We start from the raw sequence: 25,603 nt of genomic DNA, 5'->3' as shown, positions 1-25,603 counted from the left end.
AAGGCAGAGAGGTGTGGAAGAATCTGATGTGTTCTGGAATCTGTGGGAACCAGGGTGTATGTGTGGGTATATGGGCGGTAGGATAAGGTGGGGCCTGACTGTATACCACGCTGAGGAGTTGGGACTGGATCCTTCCAGGTGGGAAGAGTCTGCAGGGAAGGGAAACAGTACTGGTGGCTCATGTATTGTGGTTCCTGTGCCTGACGCAGCTTCAAAGGATCAGCTTGAAGGAGAAACCAGAAGAAGTTTAATATTAATTAAGTTCTCAATCCGGCTTTGGTGTTCTTCAGTCTCCCTCTCTAAACTGGGGCCAGTCAGAGATAGCCAGGGAAGTCCTTCTGGCTGTCTAACTGCAGGTGTTCTCTCATCCTCCCACCCTGCATCCTCCAACCTCCTGCATCCTCAGAGGGTTGGAGTGAGGTGGCAGGATGGCCACAGAAATGGCTGACTCGCCAGGGGCTGTGATGCCCCGGGGTCTTCTCCCCACAGTCCAGAGTGTGAGGGCCCAGACCTAGGTTCACTCAGGGCGAGAAGGGAAAGGACACAATCCTACCTTATAAAGACATTTTGGGGTAAAGGGGACGCAGAGAAGGAAAGACTGGGGTTTGGTGTGGCTCTGCCACCTCTGGATGACCTTAGGCAAGCTCGTGACCCTCTCTGGTACTCAGTCTCCCCGTCTGTAAAATGGGGCCCGTGCTGCCTAGTTGTGAGGGTCACACCAGCAGGGCCACACCTCCGTTTCCGGAGCAGGGTGTGTAGGGTCCTTAACTGCCGGTACTTCAGGAGGGTAAGGGGACCGTCGAGGGGAGTGCCCCGGTGCTACTGAAGCCGGCACCTGCCCTCTCCCACCCACTCCCTTCCCGACACGGAGAAACTCTCTCCACCTGCCCCTGGGGGGCGACAAAACCCGGGAGCGGATTTCGGAAGGGGTTCTGGGAGGAGCGCTCCCGGAGGGAGGAGAAAACCCGGGCAGGATCTGGGGTAGGAGCGGACCACGCGGCCCCCAGCCCCTGCCCCGGCCCTGCGAGGCCGCCAGGTGGGAGGGGGTGTGACCGCCCCCTAGACTGAGGGAAAGGGGCAGGGCCCGGCTGCTCCGGACGCCCGAGGCTCTGGGGCTTGGAGTGGGGGGCGCGGCCTCCGCAGTGGGGCGCAGGTCACGTGTGAGGAGGGGCGAAAGTCTCGCAAAGCGGGGCGGCGTGCCGCGAGTTGGGAGTTCTCGGCGCGCCGCGAGCGGCGGGAGCTCGGGCTCCCGGGCGAGCCGGGGACGCGGCAGAGCGGGGGCCGGGGTCCGAGACCGCGGGGGCGGCACCGAGAGTGGGAGGGAGAGCGAGACAGAGAAGGACAGAGACGGGGAGCGAGACAGAAACGCGCAGGGGAGACAGGACAGAGGCAGGGGGAAGCAGGGGACAGGCTGGGAGGGCGACGGAAACGAAAACAGGGACCCGCAGGGAGAGACCGAGGGGGACAAGAGAGACCCGGAGAGGCAGAGACCCGGGGGCCCAAAGGGGGAGGTGGTGGAAGAGCCCGTGCCGGCCGGCCGCCGAGGTCTCGGGGCCAGAGGCAAGCGCAGCGGGGCAGGGAGCGGAGCGCAGGGCGGGGGGCAGTGCGAAGTGACAGCGAGAGAACAGTGGGGGCGGCGGAGGGAAGGCGCCTGCGGCGGGGGCTGGGGGCACGAGCGCCATGGGTCCCCGGACCCCCGCGCTCTGAGCCCCGGCCCGGGGCCCGACGATGCTGACGCCGAGGCGGCGCCGAGGGCGCGGCGCGGGGCAGCGCTGAAAGTTGGGCGGCCCGCGGGGAGCGGCGCGGGACGGCCTGGAGACCAGGAGACCCGGGGACAGACGGACAGACCCACAGGCAGCCGGGGAGGGGGGGCGGGGTCTCGCAGAGTTTGCGGGGAAGGGGCGCCAGGACTTCCCTCTCCGCGCCTGGGACGCCGCCCGCCCGACTGCGCCGTGGGATGTAGCGCCCGCCCGCCGCCTCCCGGAGACTTGTCGGACCCTCTGTCCCGCGGTAAGCCCGGCCTGCGCTCGCCACTGGCGCTGTCCGTCCGTCGGTTCGGCCGCGTGCGTGTCTGTGTGTCCCTGGGCCTGGCGACTCGGGCCCCACCCGCTCACCACCGTATCCGTGACCGGGGTTCCGGCTGCCCAGCGCGCGCCCAGCGCGGTCAGGCGACTCCCCCCGGGGGCTGGTGAGCGGCGTGGTCTGGGTTTCTGACAGGAAGGCAGGTAGAGGTGAGTGGAAGGGGCCTTGACCTCCTGCCCCGGCCATGACCTTTCCCTGCCTCCACCCACCCCCAACTGTCACACCGGGTTGGAGGAGTTTCAATAAGGCAGGTGACTTGTGGCAAAGGTTGGGGGGTATCTCCTTTCCACGTCCCCAACTGCAGCCTGTTTGCAAATGGCCCTGGCAGAACAAAACCCCACTTCCCATGTTTTGAGCACCTACTTTGGGTCCCAAGAACCTAGGGTGGGTGTACAGGGATCCAGTGAATGAGGCAGTTCATGTCTCACAGGGGTGAAGACTGGCTGTGGAGAGAGACAAGACTGCTTTTCCCTCCGCAAACGGAGAACCCCAAGGAAAGAGAGGTCTGAATGAGCCCCAGAGTAAGGAAACTTCACTGCAGCCCTTCCGGTGCCCAATGTCCCCCAACCAGCATCTCCCTCACTTCTGCCCCCAGCCCAGGCTCCAGGACAGGGAGAGGATGCAGGGAGATGGCAGGCAGGAGGGTGGTGGAGGGACAGGTGGAGGGGGGCCTGGCTAAGTTAGCAGGTGAGGGCGTCAAGAGCAGTAGGATCGAGAAGCAGGTTGAGGGAATGGGGAGCTGAAGGAGGAAGGCATGAGGGTCACGCGTGCAAGGTCCAGAGAGAAGCCAGATCCCTCTGTGTGTGTGTGTGTGTGTGAGAGAGAGAGAGAATGTGTAAAATGTGCATGCATGCATGCATGTAAAATGTCTATTCTGCTACTCCTCCACATCCAGTCTTGTGACCTCCAGGGCTTTGGGACTTTTGGGAGCTGTGGGCAGGACTTTAGGGGCCTAAGAGCCAAATTGTGGTCCTGACTTGACATGGGGTGAGGGGAATAAAAGGCAGAAGAGGGTGGTGGGATACAGGCTGAGGTGCAACATGGCCAGGGCAAAGGCTGTTGACCACTGAGCTGCACCATAGCCAAATCAGAGTCTGGAGGGCTGAACCTAGAACATTCTACTCTGTTCTCCACTGGGAGGAGGGGCTCTTTCTGGGGTTTTCCACACTGGCCAGTGGGCCTTGTATATCCTCCATTCAGGATCCTAGAAATCAGCTCAGTTAGCTGAAGAACCAGCACAGTGGGCAAGTCACTCTCTTCCCTCACCCTCAACATCCGTATCTGTGGAATGAGGACACCACTCCCTGTCCCACTGACCTCCAAAGGGGGCCCTGGGCTCAAGTGAGCTGAGGGCTGTTCAAAGCTGGGGATAATGCTGAGCAGATGGGAGTAAGGACTCATTTTACCTTTGGGAACATGAAAAGCTAACGGGGAGAGGGGAATATGGCCTGAATAGATGGCTGACCAAGAAGAGTGTCCAGAATTGGAGCGGGGATCTGGGGCTTGGGAGCTATTCCTCAGGAACCTTTGGGTTACCCTTGAGAGGGAAGCTCCTCTCCCATATAAAGCACAGGCGTGACCGGGAACAGACCAGTGCTGGCCTTGAATTTCTGCTGCGTGACCTTGGGCAATTGGCTTGACCTCTCTGAGCCTCAGTTTCTTCAACTGGAGAGTGGGTACCAGCTTCATTGGGTTGCCGAGTGATTTACAGTCTATGCCAGGTCTCTGAAAACAGCTCACACAAGCCTGGAGCATAGTAGGTTCTTAACAGACATTTGCGAACAGAGAATGAAATAGCTCTAGGAGATGCCGTGAAAAGATTTCTTAGCTTAGGATCTAAGAAGGAAGGGGAGGAGGAACAGTGTAGGCTTACAGGGCGGGCTGGTTCTTAATGTGGATCTGGGGGAGGCGGGGGCGTGTGCTGAGGGGGGTGTGAGGAGGAGGGGGCCCCTCTGCGGGGACCACTGAGTCACGAGGACATGTAAGCGACATGACAACCAGCAACATGGTAACCAGGAGACTAGCAGCGGTGGGAAATGGAGCTGGAGCGGTGTGTTGGGGGGGCAGGACTGGCAGCACCAGGCCTGGAGGGTCCGGAGAGCAGTGAGGCTCGCCTCTCGGAGTGAGACGGGGAGGCCCCAAGGCCAGGTGGGCTAGGGAGGAGGTGGAGGCTGGAGTCGCAGGAGGCAGGCATCTCGGGGTCTGCTGGGCAGGGGGCCTTCTCCCGCACCTCCCCAGGCTCCTCGCTCCTCTCCTCCACATCTCCACTTTTCATGCCTCTCCCCCTAGGATGCCAAATTTGGCTCACGCAATCTGTCGTCTCTCTTCTGAGATTGGCACCGGGACCAAAGCCGAGTGCATTACATCACCGCCGCTCCCCCTGCACGAGGAGAGAAGGGGAGGGAGGGCCAGGGGGCTGGGGGACAAGCGGCCAACCCTCAACTTTCTTCCCTGTCTTCCTGCTCACTCTTCCCCCTCAGTCCTAGGTGTTGGGGGCTTCCGGAAGCAGCCAAGCAGAGCCTAGAGGCAGAAGAAGGGCTCTAATCTTGGAGATCCCAGGGCAGAGCAGGAGGTCAGACCATGTTGCTGTCCCCCTGGCTAGGTGGGGCCTGGGAGGCAGGGAGTTTGGGTGCAGAACCTCAGTCTGTCATTGCTTTGCCGTGTGACCTTGGGCAGCACCCCTCTCACCCCTACCCGGTGCAGAGTCTACATCTGTAGAGAACAGTTGGCCATTCAAGATCTTGGTGACTCTCCTGAAAAAAGATGCCCTTGAGTCCTGCTGCTCTCCTGGGCACAGAGGAGGAGTCCTGAATTTTGAATGGCTATGACCTTGAGCAAATGACTTTACCTCCTTATGCCTCCACCTCTTCACCTGTAAAATGGGAGTGATAGAATCCTCAAAAACACTAGATATGAAAGAGGCACTAGACATGAAAGGAGGACAGGGGAAGAGACAGGGTCTCAGGCCCGAAACTGGACACTCAGGGACCCCATGGCTCTCAGCACCCTGGGCTGGAGGTAGGGGCAGGCCAATCCAGCCATTGGCAGGACAGTGTTTCAATTCAGACGGAAGGCTTGGCACTTAAATCACTAGTTTGATGCCTTTATTTTATGAAAGTGGAAACCAGGGCCCAGAGAGGGAAGTGGACCCTCCCCAAGGTCACAGTGATGGTTTGAGGGTGGAGGAAGCAAAGCTGGGTCTGAACCCAGGGCTCCTGGCTCCCAGCCCTGCCTAGAAGTGGTCAGAGAGACAGGCAGATACACATACCCGCTGTGGAAGACTCTGGACAGCCCGGATGGGACCCAAGAGCTTCGAGGGCCCAGTTCTCATTTTGGCCCCCTCCCTTCTTTCTTCCTGCTCCCTGGCTGCTCCAGCCCCACCACCCCTGCCCATTAGTCCCATCCCTCATTTGGTCTACTTGAAGAACTCTCTTTCAGGCTCATTTTAAAGCCAGTTTCAGGCAGTCCCAGTCAGGGATCAGCTGGATTTGGGGTTAAGACGGAAGATGACAGCCCTGTCTAGAAGATTCCTGGACCTGGAGGTGGAGAAGGATGGGGAGCATCTGTGGATATTTTGTGAAATAGTGAGATCCTCATTCCCAGAGCTATTCAAGCAGAACCAGATGAGAGCCTACCAGGGATACTGACCCGATGACTCCTGCTTTATGGATGAGGTTGAATGACAGCCCCACCTCCAAAATCTCAGTAGTCTTTGATAGCCCCCTGGAGGAGCTGGGAGCAGCACCCATCACTCACCCGCTTCCCAGCAAGGAAATGCATGTTGTTGTCAGGCGAGGCACTGGGCAAGGAGCTTTTGTAAACCTTTCTCATTTAATCTTCCCTGCCACCCCACAGTGTCAAATTAAGGTCCCTGTGTTACAGATGGGGGAGCCACGGCTCAGAGAGTCTCTGTGATTTTTCCAAGGTCACACAGCAGGAAGTGGAGGAGCCTGGATTTGAGTCCGGGCCAGTCTGATCCTCCGGGGCTGTCCCTGGGACTTCCTGGAGGAAAGAGTGGAAAACGTCCCTCCCCTGGACTGGGGCTTGGCAGGAGATGGTGTGTCGCCCCCACAGCATGACACCCCCTCAGAGATCCTCTGGGGGCTCCATTCTGAAGACATAGAAATAGACAGGCACCCAAGAGGAAAACTCATTTTACAAGGGGGAAGACTGAGGCTCAGAAACAAAGAATGGCTTGCCCAAAGGTGATCAGAGAGTTAGATTTGGGCCAGGGCTCTGTTCCCTGCACCAGTGAGCAAGGAGGGGCCTTTAGGCTGATGGTAGAGTTTAGAGTCTGGGTTTGGGGTGCAGACTGCTGGGTGGTTTGGCAGACAGCAGAGTTTGGTTCTAGACTAGGGCTGTGGGTAGGAGAGTCAGCCTTGGGAGCTGGGAGAAGGGAGCAGGAAGAGAAACCAGCAGGGATAGCAGCTCCACCTCTGTCTTCCCTGGTCCTGTCCCAGGGCCACCCACAGATGTCAGTGTCATACAGCCTGTGAGGTCAAGAGAAACTGTAGGTGGGACCTGTCTGGCAAGAGAGGGTCTTGGAGCCAGCAGCCTTAGGTATGGCTCCCTGTGTGACCTTAGGTCAGTTCCTCACCCTCTCTGAGGTTGGTACGCCCATACATGTGACCAAGAACCTGGACTCAACGATCTATTCCCACAAAGTAGCTGCCGCTCGGCTGTGATCTCAAAGTGCTCCTCCCATTCCCAGGAGGACCCTGGGCCCTGGGCGAGGGGCGGGCAGGAATCCTGGGGGCTGGCATAACCTTTAAGCCTCCTCAGCGACTCAGCCCTCCTTGGGGTGTGGGGGGATCTCCGGGTGCAGCCCTTCTTCTCCTTTTCATCTTTATTTTTCTCCTGCTCCCTCTTCTCCTCACTACGTGGGCTGATCGCTGCTCAAACTTTTAATTCAGATGGTAATTGAAATAATAATATGGGCTGAGGCCCCTCTGCTTGTGACGCTGCAGCTGGTGGAGCTCAGCTATGAATAGACCTTGAGTCACACACGCGCGCTCCTGCAGGCGCGCACACAGGGCTGATGGGCTGACGGGCTGACGGGGTGGTGGGTGGGGTGCAGCCGGGATTGGGGGGCAGGGGAAGCTCGAGCTCCAGCTTGCTCTGGGTCTTGGCCCCCCATTTCCAAAGGCCTGGGCCAGTTCGGCCCTGCAGCCCGCCATCTGGTTCCCTGTGTGGAATCTGACTTGGGGCTTCGGTGGTTCTCTACAGAAGGGGAAACTGAGGTTCAGCAAGAGGGAGTGGCTGACTGGGAACAAATGAAAGTGACTGGACTCAATTAGAACCGATGGGTTTTGCCTGGTTCCAAGACCACTATTTCTTTTCAGGACACATAGGCCAGACAAATGAGTGGGAGGAACGCTGGGGTGTGGCCCCCACGCCCCCTGCTCTTGCATCCGCCTGCCTCAGCTTTTCCCAACACACACTCGCCTTCGAATGTACACTCTCTGGCCCACTGTCACACACATTTTTTCTCACGCACTCACACCACACACTTTCATACCCGCTCACTCACACACTCATGCACGCGAGCTGCTCAGATAGATGGTGCTATTGATTGGTGGCTGGGGTGACAAAGAGGTTTTCTTGGCAGGTCCTGCTGCAGGAAGGGGACAAGGTCCTATGTGCCAGGCTCTGCACTGGGCTATGTATTCATGATCTCACTCATCCTCCCTGCCACCCTGTGAGCCCCATCACTCCCACTTTTCAGATGAGAAAACTGAGTCTCAGTGAAAAGAAAGAGCTTGCCTAAGATCGGACTGGTAGAAGGAGCCATATATTGTTTGTTCTGCTGGGAATGCACCGCGTTCCAGCTATTCTGGGACCCTCCATTTGGCCTCCTGAAGGAGGGAGTGTGTATCTCATCCAGCCCAGGGGTCCTCTTTCTCTCCCTGAGCCAGTTCCCCCACTTTGGCCTGAGGCCACATGGCCAGTCATTGACCAGCCCAACTGCTAGCAGCCAGAAAATATGGCCTCTCAGCAGGGGAAGGTGAGGTGCCCATGAGGGGCATTGGCAGGTCAAGGAGAGGGACTACCAAGCAAAGTGGTCCTTGGTGTTCCAGACCCCAGCTGGAGCTGTGTAGAGCATTGGCGTTGTCATGATGACCTACCAGCCAGCAGCTTGGGTTTCAGCCTGCTCAGGTGGGTCCAGTGGGGGGCGCCCAGGAGGGCAGAGTGGAGATGCAGTGGAGCTTAGGCGCAGTTGGGCAGAAACACCCCCCTCAGCCTGGGACGATAGAGGCCACTCTCCCTACGTTTACCCTGCATTCCTGGTATACTCCTATGCCTGCTTTTTCGCTAGCAATCTGCTGGGAGATGGAACAACTGAGCCCAGAGACCACAATGATTTGCCCAAGGTCACGCAGCAGTGGTGATAAAGCTGGGACTGGACCAGAGCCCAGGGCTCCTCCTGATTCCTCTGCCTCCCCCCACCCCGCCAGACACCCTCTGTCTCTCTCAGACATTTATTGTGCCTGTGGGGGGAAGAGCTGATCTCTGCACCCCCTCTCCTGGGAAAAACCCCTAGCTTGGAGAGAGGGGTGGGGGCAACAGCCCCTCGTCACAGTGGATGCAGCTGAATAAGGAAGTTTACTTGCTTCAGGCAGGCCTGGGATTGGATCCCAACTTAGCCACTCACTTATCCCAAGTGATATTAACCAGGTCCCGGTCCCCCTGGGAATCTGTCTTTGCTCCTCTGTGAACTAAGGACAACCTGTGATGATGGGAGATGTGCCTTTTTACTTTTGTTTACTTTGTTTACTTTTACTTTTGTTTCCTTTGTCTCTTCTCAGAGCCACCCCAGCTTCACCTGGCCTGCAAGGATGGGAGGGGACCTTAGCTGGGCCAGGGAGGAGTGGGGTACGTGCACTGTGAGGGGCTGATCCCATTTTATGGGTGGGGAGATTGAGGTCTGGGGGTAGAGTTTGCCCAGCCTCTCCTTGGTGGCAGAATTGGCACCAAGTTTTACTTTCTGGCTTCTGGGATGCCCCAGCAAAGTCTCTTCCCAACCCCACCCTGCACCTTCTCTCCCAACTCCCACCCCAAACTCCCTGTAGGAGGCTTTCCTCTCCCACTGTAGGCCTGGGAACTCCAGGCCTCCTGCCCTGGGAAAGTTAAGGTGCCATGCAGCCTGGAGGACAGATGGAATGGGGGTCAGCAATTCGGGATCTCTGGGAGGCAGTACTAGAGGGGAGGTGGCAGAGCTAGAGGGGTGATGTGGATGAGAGGTGGCGGCAGAAGGCGCTGCAGTCATTCTGACACATGGACATCAGAGCCCCCCCCCCCCCCCGCAACCCTTTCAAGGGGGAGGCCACCATCTCCTGGGCTAGCCCACTGTGTCTAGGAGTTTCTGTTAATTGATACCTGCTTTCCATTTTGGCCTTAGCTCTGCACTCTGGGGCCTGAGGAATCTAGCTTGTTCCCCAACCAGGGGGTGGCCAGCTCCTCCTTGTTCTCCTAAGGCTTCTCTTCTCTGGCCTCAGTAGTCCCAGCTGAGGCCTGTGGGTGGGAAACAGAAAATCTGGGTTCAAGTCCAACTCCACCCGGAGTGGCTATGTGGCCTTGGGCAGCCTTTTCACTTCTCTGAGCCTCCCACCCCTGACCTGTAGGGATGCGCTTGTTCCCCTGCACCTGTGGGTTGCTGGGCAGATCTTGTGAGCTTCTGAGTGTAACGTGGCCTGTTGTTGACATGAGCTGCTGTGTGTCCAAACCACTCAGTGGCTACTCTTGGCAGACTTCCAGGTCCCCAGCCATCACCTTCAGACACTGCTTCTCTGGCTATGTTGAGTGTCAGCACCTGACCTCTCTGCTGAGCCCTCCAGACCCACTTGGGTGGAGGCAGGGCTGGCTGAGCACCAGCGCCAGGCTGTGCAGCTGCAGATCCTGAAGCCACCTGACCTTGGAAAGAGCCTCTCTCTGGCTAGGCTCCAGGGCCACCCCCCAGACATGGGGCAGGAGCCAGGCAACAAGGAGGAGAGGGAACTGAGTGGGGCAGAGAGCAGGCCATGGCCTCATGCTGGAGCTGGCCCGGGGACCTCAGATGACAGGCCAGGAGACAGAGAGGACAGACAGGCAGCCAGGGGATGGAGTTAACAGTCACTAGCTGCATTAATAGCACAGCAGAGCCTCACTCCTCATACCTTAGAGAGCTGCCTGAGGAGGGGGTGAGCTCCCTGTCCTGGGAGGTATGCAAACAATTGCTGAATGGCATCTGTTGGGGGACAGCAGTGGGTTCTGACACAGGACCAGGGGAAGGAATTGGACCCAGAACCCAGAGTCCCTGTTGTTTGGACCACAGTGTGGAGGTCTTGTGACCCTAACGGTCTAACAGACGGTTCCAAATATTCCCTTATGACTTCCAACAACTCTCCCCACAGTCATGCCCCCGCAAAAGCCCATGATCCAAGCATGGTCACTTTCACTTCAGGCTAAGCCCTAGATCCCATCTCAACCCGTTCACAGCTCCTAAGCACTCGAAGGTCAGTGATTTTTCAACTTGCAGGCAGATCCTGACCCATTAGTGGTTGTGAAATTGAGATAGTGAGTCCACTACTTATTTTTTTAAATAAAATAGAAAAGAAAATTTCAAGCACTTGTACATAATGAGGATAAGTATTATTTGGTGACACTTTTGTTTCAGCTTTTAAAGTGTATGTACTGTATTATATAATGAGTAGCAATGTACAATATGTTTGTTTTTACTCTGGGTTTTGGTCAGAAAGTTTGAGAACTACTGTGTGTAGAAATCCTGGAGGCGCCAATAAGAAAAGCTTGAGTGTCCAGATTCCTTTTTTCCAGGATGCTTGGTTCCTAAGAATCTAAGTGCTGAGAACTGCAGATGCTACCCCTCTGTCCTCAGGCCTCCCTTCCCTTGCCCAGCAGCCCACGTGGCTCCAGGCCCCCGAGCGTCCCGGTCACCCCCAGGGCTTAGGTCCCGCTTCTTTGCCCAGCCCAGCCCTGGCCCAGGCCTGCTTCATCTTGGGGCGTCCAGCTTGGCCCACATCTTCCTGGGCAACCTTCTCTCCAAGCCCTGTGGCCATGAGGACCCTTTCCTCCTGTCCTCACATACTTACACGTGGAGCTCAGCAAAGCAGGTTGTCTTACTCATTCCTCTTCTCCCGGCACACAGTAGGTACTCAGATAATGTTCATTCATTCCATAGTGATTTGGAGAGTGCCCTCCGAGGGAAGACACTGTACTGTGTTGGAGTCACACCAGGCAGGAGGGCAGCTGCCATTCCAGCTCAGCACACGTTTAGGGTGATGAATGAATGAATGAATGAATGAATGAATGAATGGAATCTGAGAGTCTCTGGTCCTAGGAGCCAGCTGGCAGATGGTGAGAGATGGTGGGTAAGCACGTAGCTCTTTGCCTGTGCATAGTAGGCATTCTGATCGCGACAGTCCCTCACAACTGTGGATGCAGGAGTGTCAGGGCAGGAGTGGCCGAACGTTCGTCCCTCCCGCTGTCTCCGGCCCCTCTGAGGCCTCTCTGTGGCACCCTCTCCTGCTGGCCCTGCACATGGCCCGCCCCAGCACTCCCTGCTCCTGTCCTTGGAGCTTCTCTTATGGGCCTAGGAGCCTGGGCGTGTAGCCAGGATGCCTGGGGGACCCCTGCAGAGAAGCCGGTGCTCTGTGGGAGTGTGAGGCCAAGGCCTGGGGCCCCAGACATCCTGCCACACTCCAGCGCCACAGAAGGTCTCCTTCTGGTCTCTGCTCGGAGGCCACCTCCACTGAGAGGTTCTCCCTGACTCGGGGGACAAAAATAGCTCCTCCTTGGTCACGTTCTGTCACATCACCCTGCTCAGGTCCTTCACGGGAATTATGACAGGCTGAAATTATCCTGTTTCTTTGTCAGTCACCGGATGTTTAAGCGTCTGCGTGTGCCGGGCACTGGGGTTCAGGCGTGAAGCAGAGAGTCGAGGTCCCTGCACTGAAGGAAACTGTGAGTGAAATCGGTTTGGATGGGATAAATGCTGTGAGGAGATACAGGAGACTGTCTGGGGGGCCTCTGGGAGGAGGCAGCCTTTGAATCAAGACCTGAATGGTAGGAAGGTGTGAGCAATGGGGTCTTGGAAGATTTCATCCAGAAGGGGTGGCCCATGTAAAGATCCAGCGGGACAAGAAGAAAGGCCCGCATGGTTGGGGATCACGGTGCAAGTGGAGAGGGTTAGGTCAGAGAGGGCGGGATGGCGCCCTGGGAAGCTGTAGCCCTCCACGCCAACAAGCGACGAGCGACGTGGGTCCTCAGCCTACATGGAGATGGGACTGCATGGAGAATGGAGGCAGGGAGATGTAGGGGGGACACTGGAGTTGTGCGGTAGTGATGTGGCTTGCAGCAGGGAGGGCTCTGCAGGCTGGAAGGACTGGGCGTGGGGCCAGCGTCCAGGTCTCAGTCCCCTGGTTCACCTGCTTGGGAAGCCCCTGAACCCCCCGTGGGGACGAAAGTAACAGCACTCACCTCCAAGATGTCATGTGGGTCAAAGAAGTGGCCAGGGGTGTGGCCCAGAGTCAACACTAAATGTTAGTTATTATACCATGAGTATGACCATTGGGTTGGGGCCTCCCAACTCTTGGATTCTCAGGTGTTAGGCCTGAGCGGTCCGCCGGGGGGTCCCAGACTGAGGTGGGGAAGGGAGGGCGGGGTGGCGATCCTTCTGTCTTGGCTATGCTGGGCTTGCGATGCCTATTAGATGTCCAGCAGACACTGGAGGAAGATTCTTCTTGTCTCAGGAGGGCGAGGGGGCCAGGTGGTATTTTAAGTTAAGGCTGAGCCTGGGCACTGCGTGGTTCTACATATAGAGGCTGGGAGAAGGGAAACTGGGAGAGGGGCCCCGAGGCTTGGAGGCTGGAGGAGGGAGGCAAGAGAGAGCCAGCGGCCTCCATCAGAACTGCTGGGAGGACCATGGGCTCAGAGGAGCCCTGGAGGGGGCTACGGGGAGAACGGGAGGTGAGGGTAAGTCATCCCCTTTAAGAAGGGTTTTTGCACTTTACAGTTTATAATCCCTGACCCTCCACTGTCCCTGTTCATCTTTGCAACATGCCTATGAAGTGGGTGTTATTCCTCCCCATTTTATGGAAGCAATTCAGAGAAGCTAAGATATTTTTCCAGGGCCGCTCAGCACCTCAGTGAAGTGTTCCCAGGCTTTCTGGGATCACAGTTTCTTTTGAGGACCTTATGAATCCTATGACCCTTCTTAGAAAAATACACATATGTATACACTAATTTTAAAATTTTCTATGTGACTTTTTTTTTGTAGGTAATACATTCATATGGTTCTAAAATTAAAAAGACACAAACGGGAATACAGTGAGAATTCTTCCTCCCACCCCTTCCCCAGCCACCTGCTTCCCCTCCCCGGAGGCAGCCATTGTCACCAGTTTCCTGGGTCTCCATCCATAGACAAGCACAGACAAGCAAATATGTGTATCTATAAATTTCTTTTCTCTCCTTTTTTACACAACTGGTAGATACTATACTGAGTGTTCATCACTGTTGCCTTTTTTCACTTAAAAACACATCTTGAAGACCCATACCACTCCTTACCGGGCTCCCCCTCCTTTTTTTGGCTGCGTGGTGAACCATCATGGATGGGTGTCAGGCTCCTTCCAGGCTGGGCTGGGCAAACGGGGCGCTTAGCTCCTTACATGCATGACTGTCTGCAAGCCCAGGTCCCAGCAGCCCATACAAGTGTCACAGGCAATCTTGCGGCTCTCTGATGCCTCTGTTGAATTACCTCTGGAACAAGGGAGGGAATGAGCCGGGCCATTGGCTCAGACTCCCCTTGCCCACTCCCGCTCCCTACACCTCTTCTTTAGGTTTGGTCTGTGGGCCCAGCAGAGAATCCAGGGAATCCTGTGTGAAGGAAAGACATCAGCCCCCATGCCCCAAAGCCCTGGGAGAACGTCCTCCAGGCCAGCAGCCCCACTCCTGGAGTCTTGTTTGCTGAGAGGTCAAGGACGAGGCAGTGGTGGCAGGGGCAGGGGGACGGGGTGTCTGGCAATGATCTCCACTCTCGTTCTTGGCTGGAGTGCTGGGATGGGAAGGGCAGTCGTGGGCTGTGCTGAAATCACCTCTGCTCTTGCCCCCTGGCCCCCCGCAGACCCACCCCTAGAAGGCTGCCCAGCCCCTCGCATTCTCCTCTGCCAATGAGGAATCTGCACCCTTTTTGGCCAGGGTTGGAGGCATCCAAGAAGAGAAGGGAGGTGGGGCTGCTGGCCAGGTGGGCTGGGCTGGTCAGGGCCAACTGGGCAGCTCTGTTAGAGCGCCCTCTTCTCCGGGCTCCAGGGGCCCACTGTCCTGTTGCTCCTCTGCCTCCGTCTGCGGTGCCAGATTCTCCATGGACAGGGGACGATTGGGGCTGGGCCTGAGGCCCTCTTCTCCTCTATCCAGCATTCTTGCCCGGGCCACCCCAGCTGCTCTCACTCAGCTTACATCGTCCAGGCGGGCAGGATCTCATGAGTCTGACTCTGCCCAGATCTCGGGAGCTGACCTGCCATGGGCTTCTCTATGTGGATGTGCCTAGGCCACCGCACACTAGGAACTGTCGTTCTTTAAACCTGCTCCCGGTTCAGGGCCTCACGATGACCTATTCCTGACACCCCTCTTCCCAACTTCCCGCCCTATTCACCATCACACTCTGGGGGTTCTTTGTCTAAAATATGCCCTGAATCTGTTTACTTCTCTCAAGCAACACTGGCATCACCCTGGCAGCTCCAAGCCAGCACCGTCACCTGCCTGGGTAGCACCAGTAACCTTCTCACCAGCTTCCAACTTCCGCTGTGCCCCACACAGTGTCCTAATGCAGCTCATCCCAGTGTGTGTCCCACGCCCGGACAGCAGAGGCCTCTGAGGCCAGACAGGGGCAGGTGTGCCACTGGGGCCATATTGGGGATGTTTTATTTCTGAAGCCTGGTGATGGATACACAAGGGTTTATTATATTATTGTTTATTCCTTTTTACCTTAAAGATTGCATGTGAGAACTAAAAAATATCAAACCAGGCAAAACCCGACCACCTGCCTGTCTCCCACAGCTACGAGGATGGAATCCACAGCCCTTCCCACCCCCAACCTCTGGGGCTCCGTCCTGGGCAACTCTCCCTCTTGCTCACTTCATTCCTGCCATCTGGCCTTGCTGCAGATTCTCAACACACTGAACTCTTTCTGGAATGTTCTACACCCACCTTTCACCCAGGCACACAATTCTCCTGATTGTCTTGGCTCCCACTTACTACTCAGGTCTCAGTTTAAATGTAATTTTCTCAAAGAGGTCTTTGGGGACCCCCATCAAACTAGAGCCCCTAGTCTTCTCTCTCATATCACGCTGTACCTTTCCTTCCAGCAGCTTACCATGATTTATGGCTGCCGCTATTCAAATGCTTATGTGTTCAGTGCCTCTCCCCAGCTGATGCAGAAGCTGGGTGAGTCCACAGCCGGTGCCTGATCCGCAGCAAGTTTGTGATAGTGACCGAGTGAGCGGCTTTAGGTGAAGAGCACACAACAGAGCAGGTCCCTAGAAGCCACAGCAAGGCAGTGGGGGATTGAATTCCACCACCAGTGAGGGAGGTGAGGTTGTTCTGGAAACGAGAAGCCTTCGGGGATCTGCTCTTGCCTTCAAATTCCTGTACGGAAGAGGGCAAAGGTGTTTGGGAAGGGGGGCCTCTTTGGTGGGACTGTCTGGGCACTAAAAGGGGCTCCTCTGTGGGCAGGGAGCTCTCCATCGATCAGGGCAGGGGCCAGGCGTCAGCAGAGCAGCAAAGGGCATACCTGCAGGTTGGAGCAGGGGCCCTTGGGCTTACCAGCCATCAGCTCCTGCCATTTGGCCATGACTGGAAGACTGGTCTGGACATTCCGGGGAATTTGCTTTCTAAACCTGTTCACTGGCTGGCTGAGTGGTTGGGAGGGACAGGTTGGGGTGCAGAGCTGGAGGAATGAGCCAGTTCACCCCCATGCCGCTCAGAGGCCCTCTGGAGCCCAGAGCCACCTGTGTGTCTAGGCTCTGGCTGGACCTGAAATCAGGGACCCAGATCCTGGCTCCAACTTGCCCTATGACCCAGTTTCTCCTTTCCCAGTAGGACTGACGGGACAGAACCTGACACATAGGAGGGCGTGGTAACTGTTTTCTAAGTGGAAGAATCTTTCGATGTGATAGTGTTTTCCTAGGCAGGAGAGCAGAGTGTCTAATGAATGTGCTCTGGCATCAACTGCTTCGTTCCAAATCCCGGCTTTACTACTTACGAGCTGTGTGACCTTGGGCAAGTTGCTGAACCTCTCTGTGCCTTGCTTTTCTTACCTCTAAAGTAGGGATGATAATGGAAACTTCCTCTGAGGTCATGGTGAGGATGGCAGGAATTGATCAGCGTAAAGCACTCAGAACAGTGCCGGCACAGAGCAAGAGCGTACTAAACGCTCTGCGTGGATTTTGCAATGTCACACCGTCGGCCGGTGGGGGAGGGGCCACATGTACAGTGGGATTTCAGGGTACAGAAGAAGGTGTAGGGGAGGATCAGAGTGTACTGAGCACCCACTGTGTGGCCTGCACTTTTACGACAATTGACAATCTGCATCTGGCTCTCGCGACCACCCTGCAAGGTAGGCGTTACTATATTCCTTTGCAAATGAAGACACTGAGGCCTTCAGGGAGGTTAAGGATCCGGTTGAGCCAGGTGAGACTGAGCCCGCTTCCAGTCCAGCCCTGTGAGAGTCTGAGGCCACTGCTCTTACTCACTTGCTCCCTAGTGCTGGTGTTGGAAGACAAGTTGGACTGGGCCGTGATGGGTGCCAGGGTGCGCTCTGGGGCATGACATCTGACATTCAGGGGAGGAGATCATGGGAAGGGCTGTTCAGCCTTGGGAGTGATTCATACCACTTATCAGCCACTTACCGTGTGTTGGGCACATGATGTACACAATCTGTTTATTCCTCATTACAATCTTATGAGGTAAGGGACACTATTAGCCCCACCTAAGGATAAGGTACACAGGAACCAGAGAGGTTAGATAACTTGCCCAAGGTCACACAGGCCGAAAGTGGTACAGAGAATCCAGTATCAGAGCCAGTGCACTAGGAAGGGAAGATGTGGGCTCTTGAGATGCATCAAGAGAAGGTAGACCTCCCAGGGTCTGAGAAGCAGGACAGGGACTTGCGAAGGGCTGTGGGCAGGAGGGGACACCCCCGACCAGCCTCAGCTGCCTCTTACTCTTTGAGAAGCGTAGCTCAGCTGTCTGTGCTTGAGCCCTTCCTCCCGACCCTGGAAATCCCTGTGTGCTTAAGATAAGAGGACCCCTGACCCAGACCAGGTAGTCCAGGCCTGAGGGGCAGCAGTCAGAGCTGAGCAGGGGGCAGGCCCGGTGCTCCTCCCTGGGCTGGGAACTGGGACAGTGGTGTTAATTCCTTCCACTCCCCCAGGGAAATCTTCCCCCTCCTTGGCTCTGCCCCGCCCCACTGCCCTGTGGGTGCTCCCTCCCTCCAGGCCCAGGAGGGGCTCAGGGTCAGCTGGGGCTGATCAAACTCAGGAACACCCACTGGACCACTTGCCTTATTTCTGACTCTGTGCTGGGCCCTTGTTTCGCCACATCGTCCCAGCTCTCCCCCAGGGGGCAATTAAGGTCCCCCGTTTTGCAGATGGAGAGAAGGAGCCCCTGGCTGGAGCAGTTAGTGGTGAAGCCAGGACTTGAAGCTGGTTCTCCTGTCCCCCAGGACAGTGTTCTTACGTCGTCACCTCCATCATCATCATCATTTCATTCTCTGGGTTCTACCTGCAGTGCTTTGTTGAACCCACAGCTGGTGTCTCTATTCTAAGTGGTTATCACGTTCGCTTCAGCAGCGTCTTGAGGAAGTAGGGACTGTTACCATCATCTCCACTTTCCAGATGAGGAAACTGAGGTCCACAGAGGACATGCCAGGAGGTTGACAGAGCTGAGCCTGAGAGCCAGGTCTTGCCACTCCAAACGTGAGAGTTTAACCAGCACATTACTTGCATAAAGTTAAAAAGAATCGAAGTGGTGCAGACACTGAGGGCCAAGGGGCCCTGAGGAGGCAGGACTGGCAGCTGGCAGTGCAGCCACAGAAGGCTTTGGAGAACAGTGGGGCCTCCGGCTGAGCCTGGGGGGCTGGGGAAAGGCACGAGGGGATCCAGGTTAAGCAAGGCATCGTGGGAGGTGAAGGGAGTCCGAGACCAGAGGCTGGGGACCAGGGTGAGCCAGGACCTGGAGCAGCAGGTTGAGTCAGAATCCCGGTTTTGCTATGTCTGCTCTGTGAACCCACCCTCATCCCTACTCCCCCACCCCCAGCCTGCTGTTCTTCAGCTGGGATGGGAAATAATAACCCTGCTGTTGCTGTGTTAGGTGCTCAATAAATACTTGTTAAATTAACAAGGAGTTGCAGTGAGGCCTCAGCAAGAGAGGCCAGGCAGTGCCTGGCACAAAGCTGGCACTCCCAAAGTGCTCGTTCTCTGAGGGCGGCCACTGAGAGGGATGATGGGTTCAGCTGGGCCCCATGGCTGAGCTGTGTGACCTCGGGCAAGTCACTTCACCTGCCCTGCTGTTCCACCCAACATCCATGGGATGCTTAAAGGCCTGCAGGGGGGCTAAGTGCTCCCTATGGTGGGCTTCTGCCCCCCACCCTGCTGTCTAGGGGCTCAGTGTGGGGCCTGCCCACCGGGGGCTCAGGACCCACTGCTGCTGTCTGGGGCCAGAGGGCCTTTGAGACACACCAGCAGATGCCTGCCCAGGCTCCTGGAACCTGCTGGGGCTGCTGACACTTTATCGATTTTTTTTTTTTTTTTTAACAAAGGGAGTTGTGGGCAAGGAGGGGCATTTGGTATCATAAAGTCATAGGGAAAACCTAAGAGGACCCGGGAGCAGGGTGGTCCTCCTGCCTCTCTGGGCCCCCGGCAGGCAGGGTCCAACCCTCCTGAACTCCTCAGGAAGGGGCAGGATAGTGATGGTGCCGGCCAGCTGACAGCACTGCTGGTCCCCTTCACCATCTCCCCAAGGCCTAGGTGTCCTTTGCCAGCTGCTGGCTCATGTGCTACGGCCCTGCTTTCAGCCTCAGTTTCCCTAGTTGTCCAAAATCCAGATGTTCACAGCACAGTGGAAAAAAAAAAAAGCTGGTAACTCGCACAACATTGTCAGTTCTCCACTTTGTCAAGAAAGGACATTACATTTTCAAAAGCAGCCAACATCTCCCATCCCCATCATTTCCCAAAAAGAAAGAACATTTGCCACGAAAGGAGTCGCAGGATGTACTCCTAGAACAGAGGACAGTGACTGGGGAAGCGCCCAGTCTGGGAAGGGGAGGGATTTGTCCTGAGGTCACCCAGCAAGGCAGCCAGAGGGCCCGGTCTCCAGGGTCCCCACCTTAGAAACTGTGTCCTCCAGCATTTGTTTACAGGGAACATTTGGTGCAAGAGGATTAGACCAGCTTCCTGCCTGCTAGAACAGTACGCTTAATTACAGACATGAGACGGGCACCTGAACGACCGGACACTCTGTCTCTTAATGAAACACCTGTATTCAGAGGAGGATGGTACCCAGTTGTCAGTGCCTGTTGCCTCCCATGATCTGTGTCCCCTTCTCTTTCATAGTTTTCCCCTGGGCCTTCGCCAGGAAGCCCCATGTGACAAACAAGGGAAAGAAAATCTAGCCATCTCCTGGCAGTCATGGCCTGCGAGCACACACCAAGCTTCGTACACATCACTTTGTGGTCAGGCCTGGGCTGTGACAGGGTGTTGGTGTATTTGAGCAGTCGCTGCGGACAGGATGAGGGGCTGGGCTCTCACCAGCGGGGGGTCTTCAGGGGGATGCCCTGCACCTGGGCTCCCATGGTGGAGGGTGACGGGACTGGGCAAGCACCTGTGCCTGGGGGCAGCTTTCCACTGCCCAGGAGCGGACATTTCTGAGTGAGCACCGCCTGAGCTAACTGGCATAGTGTTGGCACAAGGCTGGGCAGGGGCTCAGGACATGGCTGGCTGCTGTGACCGGGAGAGGAGGCGCGGGGCTGGGAGATGAGCTGTGCCCTCACTGGCCTGAGATGTGGAAACTGCTGAGGATGGGGCACTGGGTGATGGAAGGGCTGGGGGGTCAGTACTGCAGTGGAGGCTGAGAGTGTAGGGGGTGGGGGGACGTGCAGAGCCTCGTCCTGGGGCTCGGCTGAGACTCCTGTCACTTCCACTCAGAAACGCGAAGCAGTGAGCAGTGCTGGTGGAGGGAGTCCTGGGAAGAACCCCCTCCTGCAGCACCAGGTGAGCCCCCCAGGTCAGGGCCAGCCCCGCAGGGGAGAGAACGACGGCCTGGAGCACCCTGGGCTTGTATTTGGCCTTGGGCAGGACCCTTACCCTCTCTGGTTCTCACTGTCCTCATCCACCAAAGGCCCAGGTCGCCACATGCTGTCCCCTCTGCCTCTCCCCTGCAAACCTGAGGCCGATGGGTCCAGGGTCTGCCCGGGCTGGGCTGGTGCCCTCTCTTCCCTCACCCCAAACCCTACCCCAACCCCCTCCAGGGAGGAAGCTCCTCTTCCCAGGAGCCCCTTGCCCTTCTTCCAGGAGTGGGAGTGAGGAGACTGTCTCAGGCTGGCCCACCCTGCCTGCTCTGGGACCCTTAGCAAGTTCATCTGAGTTCTGAGCTTCCTTGGCCTCAAATGTAAAATGACGGTCTTGAAATCAGTGATCTTGAAACCCTTCCTTCTGGCTCATTTGAGATGGTGGGACAGAGCAGAGAGGGACATACTTAGCCAAGGAAGACCTCCCTGAAAGCTATTTACAGCCTAGAAGGTACACCTGACCCCCAATCCTCTCAGGCCTGTGGCCCTGGTTGTTAGGACTCTAGGGGAGGTGGCAGAGAGAGTCTGGGACTCCCAGCTAAAATTATGACTTCTTAAGGGCCAGCACTGCACACCCGCATTACTGGTTAGGTCTTCAGACTGATAGGTCTCCTTGGTCCCATTTTCCAGATGAGGAAACTGTGGTTCAATGCAGCCAAGTAACTTACCCAGGTTACATGGTGGGTCTGGGACTTCAATCCAGGACTGTGGGACCCAGGGAGCTCCTCTTAAGGGGGGAAGGGAGAAGAACCCAGAGTTGGGGTGGGGTGACAGCGGGGGAGGAGGTGGGGGCAGGGCCCACTCTCCCTGGGCTGAGAGAGGGAGTCTCTCCGGGGAAGAGGCAGGCTCTGAAGCTGTTGATCTCTAAATTACAGCGTTGGCGCACACCGGTTGCTGCGGCAACCGAGTTGTCCTGAACCGGGGAAGTGTATAAACATTGCCACAGATGCACAATTAGATCAAGAAGAAGAATAGAAGAGAAAATAGAAACTTCCAGTCTTATATAATTCTGGGCCAAAACGTTACTAGGAGCCCGGGCCCGGGTTTGGCCCCGCCAGCCGCGGGGGCCCCTGGCAGCACCATCTCTCTCCTCGGGCCCCAGTGGAAGGGAGGGGTGGAGAGAGGGTCTGCCCTGCATGGGCCCAGCTGGGATGCCCGCCACCCGGTAGGGTGAGGGGCCGCCTCCGCTGAAATAGCTGGGGACGCTGACAGGCGAATCCTTCCTCTCCCAAGCTTCCTCCTGCACCCAGGAAGCAGGAAGGAAGGCAGGAGGGCAACTTAACCAAGCACCTACTATCTCCTTGGGTCCTGGGAGGTAGTGCTGTAACCCCCATTTTAAAGATCAGAGAACTGAGGCTCAGAGAAGTGAAATGAGTTGTCCTCGGTTTCACAGCTAGGTCATGGGTGTGTCTGCCTCCCCCGCTCCAGGTCTCCACACCGCGAACTCATCCATATTGACAGCACCTGGGAGCTGAAGAGTTAGACACACCTGGATTTGGACCCATGTACCAGCTGTGTGGCCTTGGACAGATCACTTCTCTGAGCCCCTGTTCCCTCAGCTGACATACGGAAATAGGGATGCCTACACGGGAGCCAAGGCTCAGGGCTCCCCTTACCTATGTCTTGAACACCACTCTGAAGTCTTTACCCACCACTGCTCCCAACAAGTTTGGGGACAGGACAGAAACTGAGGTGGGGCCTTGGGTCCCAGCACTGCCCAATAGAACTTTCTGCAATGATGGGAATGTCCTATATCTGCTCTGTCCAGTATGGTAGCCATTAGCCACATGTGGCTACTGAGCACTTGAAATGTGGCTAGGGCAACTGGGGAACTGAAGTTAACATTTTATTTAATTTTAATTAAATATAAGAGCTACAGGTGGCCAGTGGCTGCCAAATTGGACAGCACAGGAGAATGTCCGGTCCCCTAGAGGCCCAAGAGTTCAGAGGCCGAACCCAGGGAGGTAAGCAGGGACCAGAGCATTCACAGCTCCCCCTGCTCAAGGCAAGTGGGACAAATGGTGGGAGGGTGATTCCAAGCTGGGCATCTGGATGTTCCCAGGACAGTGGGCAAAGGAGGTTTGGTGGCGGCAGGGGAGGTGGGCAGTGTGAGGGGCTGGGATTAGGACCTGGATTCTGGTGGCCTCAGCTTCTGGTTCCACAAACCCTAATCCCAGAGCTGGGCTGGCACCAGCTCAGCCCCCAACACTCCCTCTCTGTCATCAGAGCCACCTTAACATTCTGCCCATGGAGTGGAGGAAGCCTTGGGTCCTAGTCCAGGCCCTTCCTCTTCTGAGCGTCTTTGGGTGGGGGTCTTGCTGCCCCTGAGCCTGGGTTCTTGGGCCCTCAGAGAGCCACCCTCCATGGCAGCCACTCCCTCCCCAGCGTCTCATATGTCTGGCTTCGTTCCCCCAGGCCCTGCGTCTTCTCAGGCGACCACGCCGGCTTCAGGACATGCACGGGCACAGCCGCAACGGGCAGGCCCACGTGCCCCGGCGGAAACGCCGCAATCGCTTTGTCAAGAAGAACGGCCAATGCAACGTCTATTTCGCCAACCTGAGCAACAAGTCACAGCGCTACATGGCGGACATCTTCACCACCTGCGTGGACACGCGCTGGCGCTACATGCTCATGATCTTTTCCGCGGCCTTCCTCATCTCCTGGCTCTTTTTTGGCCTCCTCTTCTGGTGCATCGCCTTCTTCCATGGTGACCTGGAGGCCAACCCAGGGGGGGCCACGGCCGGGGCCCCAGTGGGAGGTGGTGGGGCGGTGCCGGTGGCCCCTAAGCCCTGCATCATGCATGTGAACGGCTTCCTGGGCGCCTTCCTATTCTCAGTGGAGACGCAGACGACCATTGGCTATGGGTTCCGGTGCGTGACGGAGGAGTGCCCACTGGCGGTCATCGCCGTGGTGGTCCAGTCCATCGTGGGCTGTGTCATTGACTCCTTCATGATCGGCACCATCATGGCCAAGATGGCGCGGCCCAAGAAGCGGGCGCAGACGCTGCTGTTCAGCCACCATGCGGTCATCTCGGTTCGTGACGGCAAGCTCTGCCTGATGTGGCGTGTGGGCAACCTGCGCAAGAGCCACATCGTGGAGGCCCATGTGCGGGCCCAGCTCATCAAGCCCTACATGACGCAGGAGGGCGAGTACCTGCCGCTGGACCAGCGGGACCTCAACGTGGGCTACGACATCGGCCTGGACCGCATCTTCCTGGTGTCTCCCATTATCATCGTCCACGAGATCGACGAGGACAGCCCGCTCTACGGCATGGGCAAGGAGGAGCTGGAGTCGGAGGACTTTGAGATTGTGGTCATCCTGGAGGGCATGGTGGAGGCCACTGCCATGACCACTCAGGCCCGCAGCTCCTACCTGGCCAGCGAGATCCTGTGGGGCCACCGCTTCGAGCCCGTGGTCTTCGAGGAGAAGAGCCACTATAAGGTGGACTACTCACGCTTCCACAAGACCTACGAGGTGGCCGGCACTCCCTGCTGCTCAGCCCGAGAGCTGCAGGAGAGCAAGATCACCGTGCTGCCTGCCCCGCCACCCCCGCCCAGTGCCTTCTGCTATGAGAATGAGCTGGCCCTCATGAGCCAGGAGGAAGAGGAGATGGAGGAGGAGGCTGCAGCCGCTGCAGCCGTGGCTGCCGGCCTGGGCCTGGAGGCAGGCTCTAAGGAAGAGGCGGGCATCATCCGGATGCTGGAGTTTGGCAGCCACCTGGATCTGGAGCGCATGCAAGCCACCCTCCCGCTGGACAACATCTCCTACCGCAGGGAGTCCGCCATCTGACCTCCAGGCCCCTCCCATCACTTCCCCACAAGAGCCTCTGCGGGGGGTGGGATGCCAGGACACCCCCTCCACACTCAGGACAGAGCTCATCCTGACTCCGTGGACCTTCTGGAGGGAGATGGGGGTTTCAAAGACTGGAGAACCCCTTCCTACTCACACCAGAACCCAGGCCTGGAAAGGTCCAGGTTACCCTCGGTCTGATCAGCCTGGGTTCCCCAGCATCTACCCACTGGCGGCTCAGGAACCATAGACCCACCACCCTCTTCCCACCGACCCTTTGAGGACGTTCCCCCTTTGCAGAACCTCGGGGAAGGCGGCTGGACTGCTGGGGGGTGGGCATCTTGGGGTTCTGGGGTGGGCTGGTGGTTGCTTGGGAGGGTGGGAGGGGGGTGCGTTTCTTTTGCATGACTGTGGTCTGTTGCTCATAACTTTCTTTTGTAAATATCTATAAATGGAGAGATGGACGCACCAGATCCACCTTCTGCCATTTGTACCTGCAGGACAAGGAGGTGCAGTCCCTCTCTGTGCACCCCTCTCCCTCCCCACCTGTCAAGCCCAACCCCTTCCCTGGCCCAGCTGGCTGGTCTCTTGAGGCCCTCAGAGCCAGCTGTCTTTGCCCCTGGATAGTGTTGGTTTTGGGTGCAGAAGTGGGACCCCAAGGAGCAGGATGAAGGCCCTCCCTCCCTGTGGTCCCTCTGGGCCCCCAGGCCCAGCTCAGGTTGACAATGGAGTTTGTAACTATATATTTTTAATAAAGTATATGGTCCATTAGGGGTAGGCTGGTTGAAGATGGAAGGTTGGGAAGAAAAGATAGAGGGAAAGTGGTAGAGAGAAAGGGAGAGATTGAGCGCAACATGATGTGTGTGTGTGTGGTATGTATGTGTGTATTGTATATAAGTGTGTATGGAGTGTGTGTGTATGTGGTATTAGTGTGTGTGTTGTGTATGTGTGTGTGTGTGTGCCCTTTTCTGAGAGACTGACCCTTGGAGGGAAATTTATCACCTGCTAGTTTCTTTCCTGGGAGCCAATGAGAAGGCTCCTAAGTGAGCATGAGGTTTGATTGGGTTTGAGTCAGAGCTTTGCTATTAACTACCTGTGTGGCTGTCAGCAAGCTGCCCATCAGCTCTTGGCCTCAGTTTTATTATCTGTAGAATGGGATGAACCATATCTCCTTCCTAAGGGATGAGGGGCAGGAGAGCCCTGTGTGGATGTCAGCCAATGCTTTATAACTCAGGGAGAAGTGGGAAGGGCCCACTTGGTTTACACACCGCCCCCTACACACACACACTGGGCTGGGCTGATGAACTTGGCTGTAGGACACTGTGGTGGGAAGGGTTCTAGGGAGCAGCTGGGAAACCTGGTCATAGACTTGGTCTCTGGCTCGGTGTGGGACCTTGG

At 56.8% G+C, this 25,603-nt stretch overlaps 1 protein-coding gene across 2 annotated transcripts; it reads left to right on the top strand.

The window, feature by feature from the left end:
• Positions 1-1,369: 1,369 nt before the first annotated feature.
• Positions 1,370-24,976, top strand: KCNJ4 (potassium inwardly rectifying channel subfamily J member 4). Of its 2 annotated transcripts, none has more exons than XM_006174895.3 (2): positions 1,370-2,010; positions 22,832-24,976. In XM_006174895.3, exon 2 carries the CDS (start codon positions 22,871-22,873, stop codon positions 24,203-24,205), a length of 1,335 nt encoding a protein of 444 aa, XP_006174957.1. In that variant the 5' UTR covers positions 1,370-2,010; positions 22,832-22,870; the 3' UTR covers positions 24,206-24,976. The 2 variants fall into 2 exon arrangements, with proteins under 2 accessions (XP_006174957.1, XP_014406273.1); XM_014550787.2 differs by lacking the exon at positions 1,370-2,010 and adding an exon at positions 11,950-12,039.
• Positions 24,977-25,603: the final 627 nt, after the last annotated feature.

This window comes from Camelus ferus, chromosome 12 (genome assembly GCF_009834535.1).
Source record: "Camelus ferus isolate YT-003-E chromosome 12, BCGSAC_Cfer_1.0, whole genome shotgun sequence".
Classification (NCBI taxonomy): Eukaryota; Metazoa; Chordata; class Mammalia; order Artiodactyla; family Camelidae; genus Camelus; species Camelus ferus.
Note: the sequence above shows the minus strand (reverse complement) of the source record. Positions and strands in the feature narration are given on the sequence as shown.

Excerpts from the sequence above, each read along its gene's own strand:
- KCNJ4 (XM_006174895.3), top strand. The coding sequence starts at position 22,871 with ATGCACGGGCACAGCCGCAACGGGCAGGCCCACGTGCCCCGGCGGAAA.